This window comes from Tursiops truncatus, chromosome 5 (genome assembly GCF_011762595.2).
Source record: "Tursiops truncatus isolate mTurTru1 chromosome 5, mTurTru1.mat.Y, whole genome shotgun sequence".
Classification (NCBI taxonomy): domain Eukaryota; kingdom Metazoa; phylum Chordata; class Mammalia; order Artiodactyla; family Delphinidae; genus Tursiops; species Tursiops truncatus.
In genome coordinates, this window is record NC_047038.1 from 88,351,962 (window position 1) to 88,365,431 (window position 13,470).

The 13,470-nt window shown below is 38.9% G+C and overlaps 1 protein-coding gene across 2 annotated transcripts in view; it reads right to left on the bottom strand.

The window, feature by feature from the left end:
* Window positions 1-4,308: 4,308 nt before the first annotated feature.
* ADAMTS3 (ADAM metallopeptidase with thrombospondin type 1 motif 3) overlaps window positions 4,309-13,470 on the bottom strand; it is a 289,741-nt gene continuing 280,579 nt past the window's right edge. For both annotated transcript variants that reach the window (XM_033857125.2, XM_073805322.1), the window contains exons 20-22: window positions 12,986-13,193; window positions 11,149-11,266; window positions 4,309-7,082 (exon numbers count right to left, since the gene is read on the bottom strand). In XM_033857125.2, coding sequence (XP_033713016.1) covers window positions 6,523-7,082; window positions 11,149-11,266; window positions 12,986-13,193 — 886 coding nt within the window. In that variant the 3' untranslated portion in view covers window positions 4,309-6,522. The remainder of the gene's footprint in view (window positions 7,083-11,148; window positions 11,267-12,985; window positions 13,194-13,470) is intronic.

A 13,470-nucleotide genomic window follows, 5' to 3' on the forward strand; every position in this document is an offset into this window, starting at 1 on the left:
GAAATCATAAAGATCAGATAAGAAATAAATGAAGAAGAAATGAAGGAAACAATAGCAAAGATCAATAAAACTAAAAGCTGTTTCTTTGAGAAGATAAACAAAACTGATAAACCATTAGCCAGACTCATCAAGAAACACAGGCAGAAGACTCAAATCAACAGAATTAGAAATGAAAAAGGAGAAGTGAAATCTGACACTGCAGAAATACAAAGCATCATGAGAGATTACTACAAGCACCTCTATGCCAATAAAATGGACAACCTGGAAGAAATGGACAAATTCTTGGAAAAGCACAATCTTCCCAGACTGAGCCAGGAAGAAATAGAAAATATGAACAGACCAATCACAAGCATTGAAATTGAAACTGTGATTAAAAATCTTCCAACCAAAAAAAAAAAAAAAAAAAAAATCTTCCAACAAACAAAAGCCCAGGACCAGTTGGCTTCACAGGCGAATGCTATCAAACATTTAGAGAGAACAAACACCTATCCTTCTCAAAATCTTCCAAAATATAGCAGAGTGAGGAACACTGCCAAACTGATTCTATGAGGCCACCATCACCCTGATACCAAAACCAGACAAGGATGTCACAAAGAAAGAAAACTACAGGCCAATATCACTGAAGAACACAGATGCAAAAATCCTAACAATATACTAGCAAACAGAATCCAACAGCACATTAAAAGGATCATACACCATGATCAAGTGGGGTTTATCCCAGGATGCAAGGATTCTTCAGTATACACAAATCAATCAATGTGATACACCATATTAACAAACTGGATGATAAAAACCATATGATAATCTCAATAGATGCAGGAAAAGCTTTTGACAAAATTCAACAACCAGTTATGATAAAAACTCTCCAAAGTGGTTATAAAGGGAACCTACCTCAACATAATAAGGGCCATATATGACAAACCAACAGCCAACATCGTTCTCAATATTGAAAAACTGAAACCATTTCCTCTAAGATCAGGAACAAGACAAGGTTGCTCACTCTCACTGCTATTACTCAACATAATTTTGGAAGTTTTAGCCACAGCAATCAGGGAAGAAAAAAAAACAAAAGGAATCAAATCAGAAAAGAAGAAGTGAAACTGTCACTGTTTGCAGGTGACATGATACTACTCATAGAGAATCCTAAAGATGCCACCAGAAAACTACTAATCAATGAATTTGATAAAGTAACAGAATACAAAATTAATGCACAGAAATCTCTTGCATTCTTATACACTAATGACGAAAAATCTGAAAGAAAAATTAAGGAAACACTCCCATTTACCATTGCAACAAAAATACCTAGGAATAAACTACCTAAGGAGACAAAAGACCTGTATGCAGAAAACTATAAGACACTGATGAAAGAAATTAAAGGTGATGTAAACAGCTGGAGAGATATACCATGTTCTTGGATTGGAAGAATCAAAATTGTGAAAATGACTATAATACCGAAAGCAATCCACAGATTCAGTGCAATCCCTATCAAAGTCCCAATGGCAGATGAGACTTTGTGAAAATTGTGATCTTGATTTGAAAAAAATCAAATTGAATCTTTTGAGGTCTGTTGGTCATTCATATAAAGATATATACCTTTTTTAAAAGATTATCTGGAAGAAATAATACTTGCAAACTTTTATTGAACACTTAGTGCCTGTCAGGCCCTGTGTTCTGGGCTTTTTCTGGATTATCTAATTTTATGCTCAAACAGCCCCATGAATCATCATCATCCTCGTTTTACAGATGAACAGACTGAGGCTTAGGCACATCGAGTCATTCACTCAGGTCACAATTTGTTGGCTGTATAACTAGCATTTAGACCAGCAGTCTGACTTTACTGCCCCCACTCTCAGCCAGGGCACCATAACTTCTTGGGAAGTTTAGCACTCTGATTGCTTTGTCATAGGAATAGAAAGCAGATCTACTGTCCCTTTATCTTCCACAATGGAGAAGTTTGGTTTCAGCCTTGAACTACTAGTGAAAGTCTCTCCCTGTAAGTCTCCAAACAGCTAATTTTTGAAAAGAATTATTCTTTGTGTGGATATATTTAGCATATTCACACAAAGAATCTATCTATCTATCTATCTATCTATCTATCTATCTATCTATCTATCTATCTATCTACAGATAGATAGCACCGCTTGTTTCTTCAGTAGTGGATTGTAGAAGAGCTTTGTTATTTTGGTTTAAGCTTCTGGAGTGATCCTATAGGGCAGGATATTAACACTTGTGATCTGAGTGTGAATAACACTTGGCTGTGAATAATTATTTTGTTCCCTGACCTCAGGATATTTTGGGGGTTTTGGCAGTTTAAAACATGACACACAACACTACTCAGCCCCAGGTGCACTGTTAACAATCAAACAGTTGAAAGCTAATTGGTCAAATCAACAATTTATTTGAAACTATGAGTTGACTGGAAAAGAGCAGCCTTTCCAATCAACAGTGTTAAGGCAGCAACTCTAGGGTTCACCACGAAGTAGATGAGCAACTTTTTACACACCTGCCTTATGTCAGGTTGGGAGAAATTTAGGGGAAGTTCTGATTCTTTGGTAAACTCTACAGTCAGTTTGCAGAAATTTATAGCACCTTGTTTTAGAATTGTGCTTTTGATGACAAATTCATTTCAGTAGATTATGCTTTGCTTGGTAGGCAGTATTTTAATTTAATATTTTTATCACTAGCCCTAAGTGAATTATTCAAAAGTGTCTGGGTCCAAAATGTTTTCTAATATTAATCGATGTGTTGATAATGCCTGTGTACCCTAGGATGGTTTTTATATTTTACTGCATTTTATGCAGTTTTACTTTAGCCTTTTACTTTTCAAAAAATTTTTTATTGGAGTATAGTTGATTTAAAATGTTGTGCTAGTTTCAGGTGTACAGCAAAGTGAATCAGTTATACATATACGTATATCCACTCTTTTTTAGATTCTTTTCCTAGATAGGTCATTACAGAGTATTGAGTAGAGTTCCCTGTGCTATACAGTAGGTCCTTATTAGTTATCTATTTTATATATAGTAGTGTGTATATGTCAATCCCCATCTTCTGATTTATCCCTCCCCTAGCCTTTTACTTTTTAATTTTCTTTATTTATTATTTTTAAAAACAAGTAATGTCCTTTCTGGCTTATCTATGTTTTCATCATTTTTATTTGATTTTTTCTCTTACATCTTATATTTAAGTGGGTTCATGGTAGGTACAGAGGAATGACTTGATATTTCTGCAAAGTGTATTAACGTAAATACATGACAAACGTTTTATTTGCTAATAATTTGGGGGCATTACTGCACCACTGACTATCTTTGCAGAAATACATACTTATTCTTTAGTCTATTTATTTATTGTTTGCAAAGGTAGAGTGGGTATATTCTGCTAAAATTCTTCAAAATCAATGACTGGAGATCATTTGTAGTGAGTTTATCCTTCCTATTAATTTTTAAAGCTAAATTGTTTGTCTTTAGATCCTGAAACTATGTTCTTTACCACCATTAATGAGGTATAGTGATCATGAGTCAAACTACCTGTAGACCCTAAAAGAAAGCTGTGGTTTTGTTACATAATGAAGATGATGGGGAGGAGGCTTGGGAAGTTACAAGGACAAAGATGATACTTAATATTTTAGTGAATAACTAAGTGTGAAGCCCTGCCCTAACAGCTTTACTTATCTCATTTCTCACAGCAGTCACACAATGATGCTTGACAGTTCTGCCTCCTATCTTACAGATGAGGAAACTGAAATCTAGTGAGACAACCCAAGATCATTCAGGTATGAAGTGGTCGGTGGAGTTCAAACCTGAATCTGTCTGCCTTTGCAGTTTAGACTGGGAACTGTGGCAAGACAGTGTCTCCCTCTTACAGAAAGAAATGCCCTCTTCTGGGATGTCCTGTCCTTCCCACACTCCTGAGTCCTGGGGTGATGTGCTCCCACCAATCCTCAGGGTTCAAAGCTGAGGGTTGCTTTTCTAAAAACTACCCTGGGATGACACATTTTAAAAACAGAAGTGCCCCTTTTCCTTCTCATACCCCTAGCATTATTGCCACTTTCTGTCTCTTCAAGTTCTGTGGGATGGACTTAGGCAAAAAGCCACTCCCGTAACCTCTTATTTTCTTTTTTTTAAAATGTTATTTAAAAAATATTATGATACAACCTGATGTGAGAAGAGGAGACACGGTCACTTTGTTTGAGTCTCTTTAGAGAAAGTCCAAGTAGCAAATGAACTTGATACTATTTCACTTTGTAGGAGGAAATAACATGTTTCCACTACTCAGTGATGAATCTAATGATAAAATCTCGATTGAGCCAGCTCTATATTTTGTTAACATTTTTATTGCTACGTGCTCCCAATACAACAAACAGCATCAGTAGTGTACACTTTGATAAAAAGGAATTTTTAGCTTAGTAGAAAAGGAAGCTCAAAGATCAGAAATGTAATGAATATATACATCTTTATGGGAGGTGTATGTGTGTGACCAGGTTTCTCTGTGTTCCCCTGTGGACCAGATGCATGCACACGCAAGCAAACTAGAGGAGAATTTCATGCTCGGGAAATTTTTAGGGGAAAAAAATGACTTCTATTTGAGGTTCAGGGATTGTTTTACAATCTGGAATTCACCTAATTCATTTGACTTTCAAAGTCTTGCACCAAGTAGCAGCGATTCTTTAGAGGTATAGAGTCAATAGGTGAAGCTGTTATTTTTACCATGGTTAAAAGGCAAACGTTCTTGCACATTCTGTGCTTTGAGAAATTAACATATCTATATTTTAGTTTGCATAATGTATTTTTAGACAGTTCAGGAACTGACCTCCAAATCATTGTGCTGTCAACACTTATCTTTCTTTTTTCTTTTAAGTGTAATTCATGAAGTATTTATCTCCTTCACATACTTCTTTTTTGGTGTTTTTAATTCCCTATTTCATTAAACAGCTAGCTATCTGAGCCCATACTATTTTATGTTTCGTCAAAGGGGAAAAAGTTACCAACTTTGCATCAACTACTCTAAAAATGCAAAATTTGCATAACATCAATTTTGTTCAATTTTAGCTCTTTGATTTGGCTGCTGTAGTTTGCTTAAATTTCTCCTCTATGTACAGAACAAAGCATGCATCTCTAATTATGTCTCTCTAGTTTACCAAAATATGTCATTGATATTAGCGTAAATATTTAGTACATAAAAATACTATCAAGAAAAAAAATCAACTTTTAATAAATATCTTCAGTTCTGAATTCTATATACAAGTACTTTACATCTACTCCCTGGAGAGAGCATTTCTGGCTTCACTGTGAGTCAGGTGATCACTGACATAAATTACTAGCACATTATTGCAGTCAGATGCATGGTGGTTGTGAACATGTAGATATGAACCATGAGGAAAATAAATATTGCAACCATCGACAAATGCTTTCTTGAAGCTGCTTCCAGAGCCCTTTTAAAGCCCTGCTATACTTGATTGTTATTTCTAGTTCAACGCTGCTTTTCTCAGCTACTGACATACAAACAAATGATCTCAGTACATTTTTCCTTTGTTAATAATTACAGTACATTGAGTATACCTGTTTGTATATGTCAACAATGGGACAATTAAAAACAACACAGGAAAGCAGGACAATTCAATGGTGTCTTTTGAGGCCCTGGTAAAAGGGTTTCCATTTTGTCCTGCACAGGTTCATTTACTGGTCTCTGTTCCCTGTGACTGCAAGTATACTAAGACACCAAACTTATTCTTTTTTATTTAAAGTATGGAAGGTAGTAGGTAAGTTGAAATCTCTATATCTGCAGCTTATCTGTTTTTTTTTCTTGTTCTGTAATTTAGGTGTCACATTGCTGATCAAACAAAACCACACAACAAAACCCTTTGTATTGTCAGTAGCGGTGTTTCTAACTTCTTTGTAATATTCTGCTTTGAAAATCAACTCATAGAACGTCAAATAAGGCAATACTCAATGACAGGCACCTAGAATATCCAGAAATGTAATATAGTAAACAATCATTTGAGAACACATCTCTTAAAATAATACTGATTTCTGCAATATACAGTATTTACACAACAGCTGCAAATTTGCTCATACAATATTTCTAATATAGATAAATAGGAATACAAGTCTAAGAATTCTTTGCTCCATTTTCAAAACCTTTTGTTAAAATGTAAACCATTGGCACCTCTTTTTTATTTTTACTGTAACTTTTTAAAAACAACAACAAAAAAATCAGCTGATATGCACAATTGATTCCAGTCCCTTTTCTGCTTTAGAAAATGACCAACACGCTTAGCAACTTACTTTCCTTCGGTTAATAATCTTTGGTGCTTTCTTCCAATGAATTCTGGTAAATGAGTCAATGCAGAACAAAAGGAGGATGAAAGCAACTAGAAAGTGAACCAGCACTTTTTGTTCTTCCACGTACAGATAAAATGAGTTGATGATTTATGGAGATTTCCACTTTAAACAAGCTGTATGCACCACAGGGAGAGCGAGCTTGTCCAGATTTTCCACTGATGTCTAGCCTTTTGGCTTCACTTTCTCATCTTTCCAATGTGGATGATCTTAGCGGACGTCTCTTGTCAATAATCTTTTCATCTTTCTTTGAGGTTCTTGCCTGAGAAGAAGCACCTATGGAATCACTGGCTGCAAGGAAGGGGGCAGCAGCCATTTGTGGAGATGAACTGAGGTGGCCACTCTTGGTGGGTGGGGAGGACAGTCTCAGAGTCTTGTTTTCTGCTGGCTGAGCTCTCCTCTGGGGTAGGTTAGCACCACTGGATTTACTGTCTGGCCTGAAAGCAGCATGTGCATTTGGACCTCCTACAGAAGAGATCCTGCTCAAAGATTTCTTCTTCTCAGCAGGAGTCTCTAAATAGTAAGGAACCAAAGATGTAGGCATCATTAGAGATTCGGGGAGGTCACTGGAGTTAAAGATAGCATCATCATGAGTTTCAGCAGCTTCTGGAAGGTATGGTGGTGGCAGGGTGCTGCTGCGCTTGCTACATGACTCACAACATAACTTGTTATAACCTGGTATGGAGCAGTATCGCGCCAGCACCTCCATTTGACAGAATATGGATTTATCTCCCAAACATGGCTCATCTGCAAAGATTAAAAGACAACAAAATGAGACATACATCCAAACATAAAAGGAGGACAACAAGGATGGAGCTAGAGAGCATTAAGCTAAGTGAAATAAGTCAGACAGAGAAAGATAAATATTGTATGATTTCACTTATATGTGGAATCTAAAAAACAAAACAAAACAAACAAAACAAAAAACAGAATCATAGATACAGAGAACAAATGGGCAATTGCTGAGGGAGGGGCAAAACAGGTGAAGGGGATTAAGAGGTATAAACCTCCAGTTATAAAATAAATAGGCCATAGGGATGTGACATACAGCGTAAGGAATATCGCCAGTCGCATGTTAATAACTTTCTATGGGGACAGACTCATTGTGGTGATCATTTCATAATGTATGCAAATACATTATGCATAGTGTATGCAAAATCACCAGGTAGTACATCTGAAATTAACATAGTACTGTATTTCAACTATATTCCATTTTAAATATAAATATAACTAAAAATGAATAAAAGGAGGGAAGAAACTTAAATCGTATATGAATATAAAAAATTTTAAGTAAAAGCTAACATTTATGGGAGTTGCCACATTAGACTTCACGTTAAAAATATGAATATTAGGATGAATTTACTAAAATAAGTATTCTCTATGTGCAAAGCACTTGAATTGACCAGCACTTTCACATCTCCATCAAGAGTCTTCAGATCAAGGGTAATTTTTTCTTCCTAGTAGAAATACATATCTGATTTTAGAATGAGAAAATAGAATTAGTTTTACCATATTTTTAAGATATAGAGGGCACTGGTTTTTTAAATTTTATGATAGTTCTTTCTTTATAATAGAGTAGCCTCTATATTAAATTTAAATTTAAAATCAAAATAAATACTAAAGACCTGTTGGAACATATTAAATCTTAAAACTATATTACCAAAAGAAAAATCAAGATACTATTTTGATTTGGAGAACATTCTCCAGAGTGAAGGCAACAGTTTCATGTTTACCATTGAACGTTCTCAGGTTATTTGTTATTTGAAAGCACAAATCTGGGTAAAGGGTGCCAACTTTCTTATGAACAATTCATGGTTCTTTAATTTCATTGAATTGATAGTACTTTAAAGAGTACTAAAGTAACACTCACAAAACACTTGGTAGGTGTGTGTGTACAGACTATTTCTATTATTTTTTAATTTTATTGATCATAGGTTATAAGAATTAGATTTCAAAAAATCCAAACATTGAGCTCATGAAAATGTTAGTTTGTATTTCTTTTCAGCCATTCCAGAGCATATCCTATGCAGAGAGCCCATGCACACAGTCCAACACAGAATACTGATCCCATATCCAATTAATAAATGCAAAGAATTGTAAATTGTGGCATTTATATGATATAATCACTTAAAATTACAATGTAATATTAGGTGATTCTACATTGCTAAGTAAGGAACCTGCTATATAACTTGCCAAAGAAATTAAATCCCTTTTCTAAAGTTCGAGGGGAAAAAAAGAGGGTCAGTTGTCAGGGCCAAAACAGGCTAAACTTACCACCTTTGTTAGCGTTATAATGCCATGCCCACTTCCCAAGCTGTGGAATGACTTGTATTTTCCTCACATTTACACATCTATGATACAGTATGATGTGTTTGAATAATTCATATTAGCTAAGATAATAATCTAATTAGGTTGTAAATGCCTGAGAATCACATTAATGGGTTTCACCTCAAGTATCAATCCCTTTTCCTATCTGAATTATTTTTTCTATGGCTATAGCTTTCTATGCCTATAACATTTTCTTTTGGCTTAAGGAAAAGTATCAAGCAAATTCTTGCTGACAGTTGGGCATATCTGCAGAAATATATACCTCTACCAGTTATTAAGATCAATAAAGCTTACTCGAAAAGTGTTTAACCTCCTGACAGTAATGCCTATGTAAGAGTAAAATACTACGGTGACAGGAAATGTTATAGCTTCTAACTAGGTAAATTTGTTCTTTTGGCTTTTACTTGTGATTTGAAGTTTCAAATATACTTTCCAGAGAAAAATGATGAAATATATAAGTCCTTTGTCTCCCCCTCATGGTCATACTTGTTCATGCCACCCCACATTTCAAAGGAAAATGTACAAAGAAATATTTTATAAGGTTTCTTTGGAAGAGTAGACAGGCAGTGGGAGGATACAAAGAGAGAGAGGGAGAGAGAGACAGGCACAGAGAATCAGAGGGGTAGGGACACGGGGACTGGGACAGAGAGAAGGCAGGGAAGGCAAGAGACACGGGGAGATGGAGAGACAGATGCAGAGTGGCAGAGACAGGGAGGTGGGCAGGGAGGGTGAGGAACGACAGAGAAAAGTGGAGGAGAAAGAGAGACACTGACAGACACATGTGCCAGAAAAGGGGGAAGGAGGAGTGTCAGAGAGAAAAAGAGGGAAATAGAGAAGAAGGAGAGAGTCACGAAGAGATGAGGAGAGAGAGAAGAGGAAAGGGAGAGAGCAGGAGAAAGAGAGAAAAGAGGTAGAGGTAGGGAGACTGGGGGGGGGAGAGAAAGAGAGAATGAAAAGAAAGAGTGAGGTGGAAAAGCACGAGTGATATATACAGAAAGTGAGCAACATACAGACAGCAAGTGACAGCAAGTCAGAGACAGAGAGCGAAACCCACAGAGGAAAGGAGAGGAGAGAAAAGTGGAGATAGAAAATGAGACACAGGGCTTCCCTGGTGGCGCAGTGGTTGAAAGTCCGCCTGCTGATTCAGGGGACAGGGGTTCATGCCCCGGTCCGGGAAGATCCCACATACCGCGGAGCGGCTGGGCCCATGAGCCATGGCCGCTGAGCCTGCGTGTCCGGAGTCTGTGCTCCGCAATGGAAATGGCCACAACAGTGAGAGGCCCGCGTACCGCAAAACAAACAAACAAACAAACAAACAAACAAAATGAGACACAAAGGACACAGACAGATGCAGAGAGAGGCAGAAAAGGAGGAAGAAGGAGACAGTGATAGAAACTGAAACCATCCAATATATGCTATTTGTTTTACAATAGCAAATGAAATTATACAGATGTCCTCTGACTTATGATGGTTCTACTTACGATTTTTGGACTTTATGATGGTGTGAAAGCCATATGCATTCAGTAGTACTTTGAATTTGGATCTTTTCTGAGCTAGGGATACATGGAATGATACTCTTTTGTGATGCTGGGCAGCGCAGCAGCTGCAGCTCCCAGTCAGCCAGGCGACCACGAGGGCAAATGACTGACACACTTATAACCATTCTGTACCCAGACAACCATTATGTTTTTTACCTTCAGTATAGTATTCAATAAATTATATGAGGTATTCAACACTTTATTATCAAATAGGCCTTGTGTTAGATGATTTTGCCCAACTATAGGCAAACGTAAGTGTTTGGAGCACGCTAGGCTATGGTGTTCAGTAGGTTAGATGTTTTAAATGCATTTTCGACTGACAGTATTTTCAACTTAGGATGAGTTTATCAGGATGTAACTCCATTGTAAATTGAGGAAGATCTGTACTTTAAAGAGACGAGACTCCGCTTTTGCAATATGGCAAGAGTAAGGCAAATTTTAGCATAGGCACAAGGTATCTATTTTGAAAGCACGCTGTTCAAGTCTATGAAAATGGATGAGCAGGTACTGGAAGTGGCTTTGTGAACGACATTTATCATCCACATGCCTAAACTGAATGATTTTAGTAAAGTATTGCCAAACCTTCTGCATTATTATGCCTTTGACAATGATGTGAAGTCATAAAGAAAATCAAAGAGAGAAAACACGTAGCTTCTAGAAACACAAATTGACAGAAGCTACATACACATGACACGGCCCTCACCCCAGCATTACTGCCTACTGGGAACCACAGAGGCCGCAGCGGTTATGATAACTAAATGGAGGGGACGTTGCCGCAGACACCCATCTTAAAGAACTCTATTAAGCTAATATCTCAAGGGTGTTTTCCTTTAGTCATTTTTCAGTAAGCAAATGGAAATGCCAGAGCTTGCCCAGAAAGGAAGTTCTGCTTTTTGAGGCTCAAAAACCATGATCAGAACAGTGAAATCCATCAGTGTCACACCTACCATTACAGGGAGGCAGCTGACAGGCTCGGACAGACTCAGGCTTTTCACCATCGCAGTGGTCACCCGCCCTGCAGAGGACCTGCCTCACCTCTGTCCCTTCGCCGCAGGTTACCGAACACTACAGAAACAAAGGCTGTGATTATAGACGTTTATTCCACCAGGACTGTCTTTCTTCCTTTCCCCATGTGCACACTCAGACACACACATGCACACACGAGCACACACGCATACACAGCTCTGGAGTTCTTTCTCTACGGCCCAGTGTTACAGTGACTTGGGAGACAGAGAATCCTAGCTTTACCCTGGGAGCATTGTTCTTTCTCTGAAAGCTTCATAGAATTGCTGTAGGACTAAATGAAGGCAAAGGAGACAATGTATATAAAACAGTTATGCCTGGCATATAGTAAGCATTTGATGCCAAACAAGTCATTGTTATAATGTAACTCCTTCCGTAGTTCCTAAAAGCAGTAGTGGAGCCCGTTTTCAGAGAGCCTGTCACAGATTGAGCTTCCCATTCTCTCTTATTTTTTAATTTCCTTACAAATGGTGAATTGACTGACATGCTATGTTGGTTAATTAAACCTCTTTGGAGCTACTATTACTCTTTTCCCACAAATTCATTTCTTTAAGGAATGGGCTAACTCCTCTAAAACTAAGCCCAGAAGCAGCCGTGCTATTGATCTAGGTAGGAGCTGTAGAGGAGGGATGCTTGTTCCAGGACTCTGAGGGGAACAAGACATGAGTTATCCTTAAGGTCCTATGCAGGTCACTTTCATTTGCCTGTTCCTTCCCTCCTGGGCCTGCTCTCCACTCCCTCCTTTGTCCTCTGTCTACTTTTTGCTGCCCTTTCCTCCGAGCCACTCTACTATCGCCCCCTGATTCTTCATTTGGAGTTTTTAGATATATCAAAGAACTGTGGTTAATACGGGCAATGAGACACTGACTCAGCCTGTCACCAAGGAGACGTCATTTGGACAGGCACCGACTGGGCGCTGGGGAAGCAAAGCACCTGGTTTCTTGAGAAATGCATGGACTAGTGGCAAGCACAGGCTCAAAGACAGGAGTTACAGTACACTGCTGTGATCAGCAAGCCACTGGAAGGCCTCTTTGCCTTTGGAATGTGGAGGAAGGACTGCCGGGAAGGGCAGCCCTGGAAGGTGGTATTTTGGACCATGGAGCTGAGCCTTGATGGATGAGGGGCATATGGTCACATAGGAGCAGGGGGAGGGGCAAGCCAGCCAAAAGGGAGGAGGCTCAGACCAGCATGGTCTTTGAAACAGTAAACAGTTTACTCAGACTGGGACAAACAGTTAGAATAAAGGAAGATGAACAAAGAAGAGTTATCATGGGATTTATTGTGGTTGTCATTTTGCAATGTATACAAATATCCAATCATTAAGTTGTACACCTGACTCTAAGGTACTCTAAGGTTACATCAACTACACTTCAACAAAAAGAAAAAAAAGAAGCATTCGTGTGGTGTCAAATGGGGCAGGGCCCTGCATTCAAGGTCAGGGGTTTGGAATGTATCCAGGAGGAAAGGTGCAGTTCAGAAAAAATACCAGACAGAAGATCAGTCACTTTTCAGAGGCCTCTGTGTCACAAGACATCCAAACGTGGTTTGCCCCCATCAACTAATCTTTCATGCAAACACTGTTTTAAACTGTGAGTTTTTCCTAATACCTACAGATGCGTAATGCTTCCAAAATATGTGACAGTTTTGCAATTCACACAAAGCCTACCTGATACAGAAGCCAAATTAAAATATACTTCACGTCCTTACCCCTCCCCCCCCCCCACCGCCCCCTGCCAACGCACACAGAATTCGCACACCCACCTCGTTCCAGGGCCCCGTTTTCCACTGGGCCGGGCAGGGCACTCTGTTACAAGGCCGGCGGCTCTCTGGACGGCCCCCCACGCAGTACTTGCTGTGCACCGAGCGGTTGGTGCCGTCGTGGGACGGCTGGAGGCAGCGCACGGCGCGGAGCTGATAGCCGGAACTGCCGCAGGTTTTGGTGCAGTGCTCCCATTCTTCTGCCGCCCAGCTGAGGATGGGGGTTAAGACTGAACTTGGCAACCGGGTTGTGTGGTGTGCCCCTCCCTGCACCGCAAGCCTAGCTCTTTCTGCCCTCTGAATGATGTGCCCCCGCCCCACGGGGCAGGTTCAGAAAGACGGGCACATCAAACAAAAAGTCTGAAAACTTTCTAACAGTCATAGGCGGGGCACATCTATTTGTTATGCCCTAGTATTCTGTCTCCCAGTGACTCTGAAACAACCTTCTCTTTTCCAAAAGGATCATCCTCAGAGGGTTTCTGAAACTC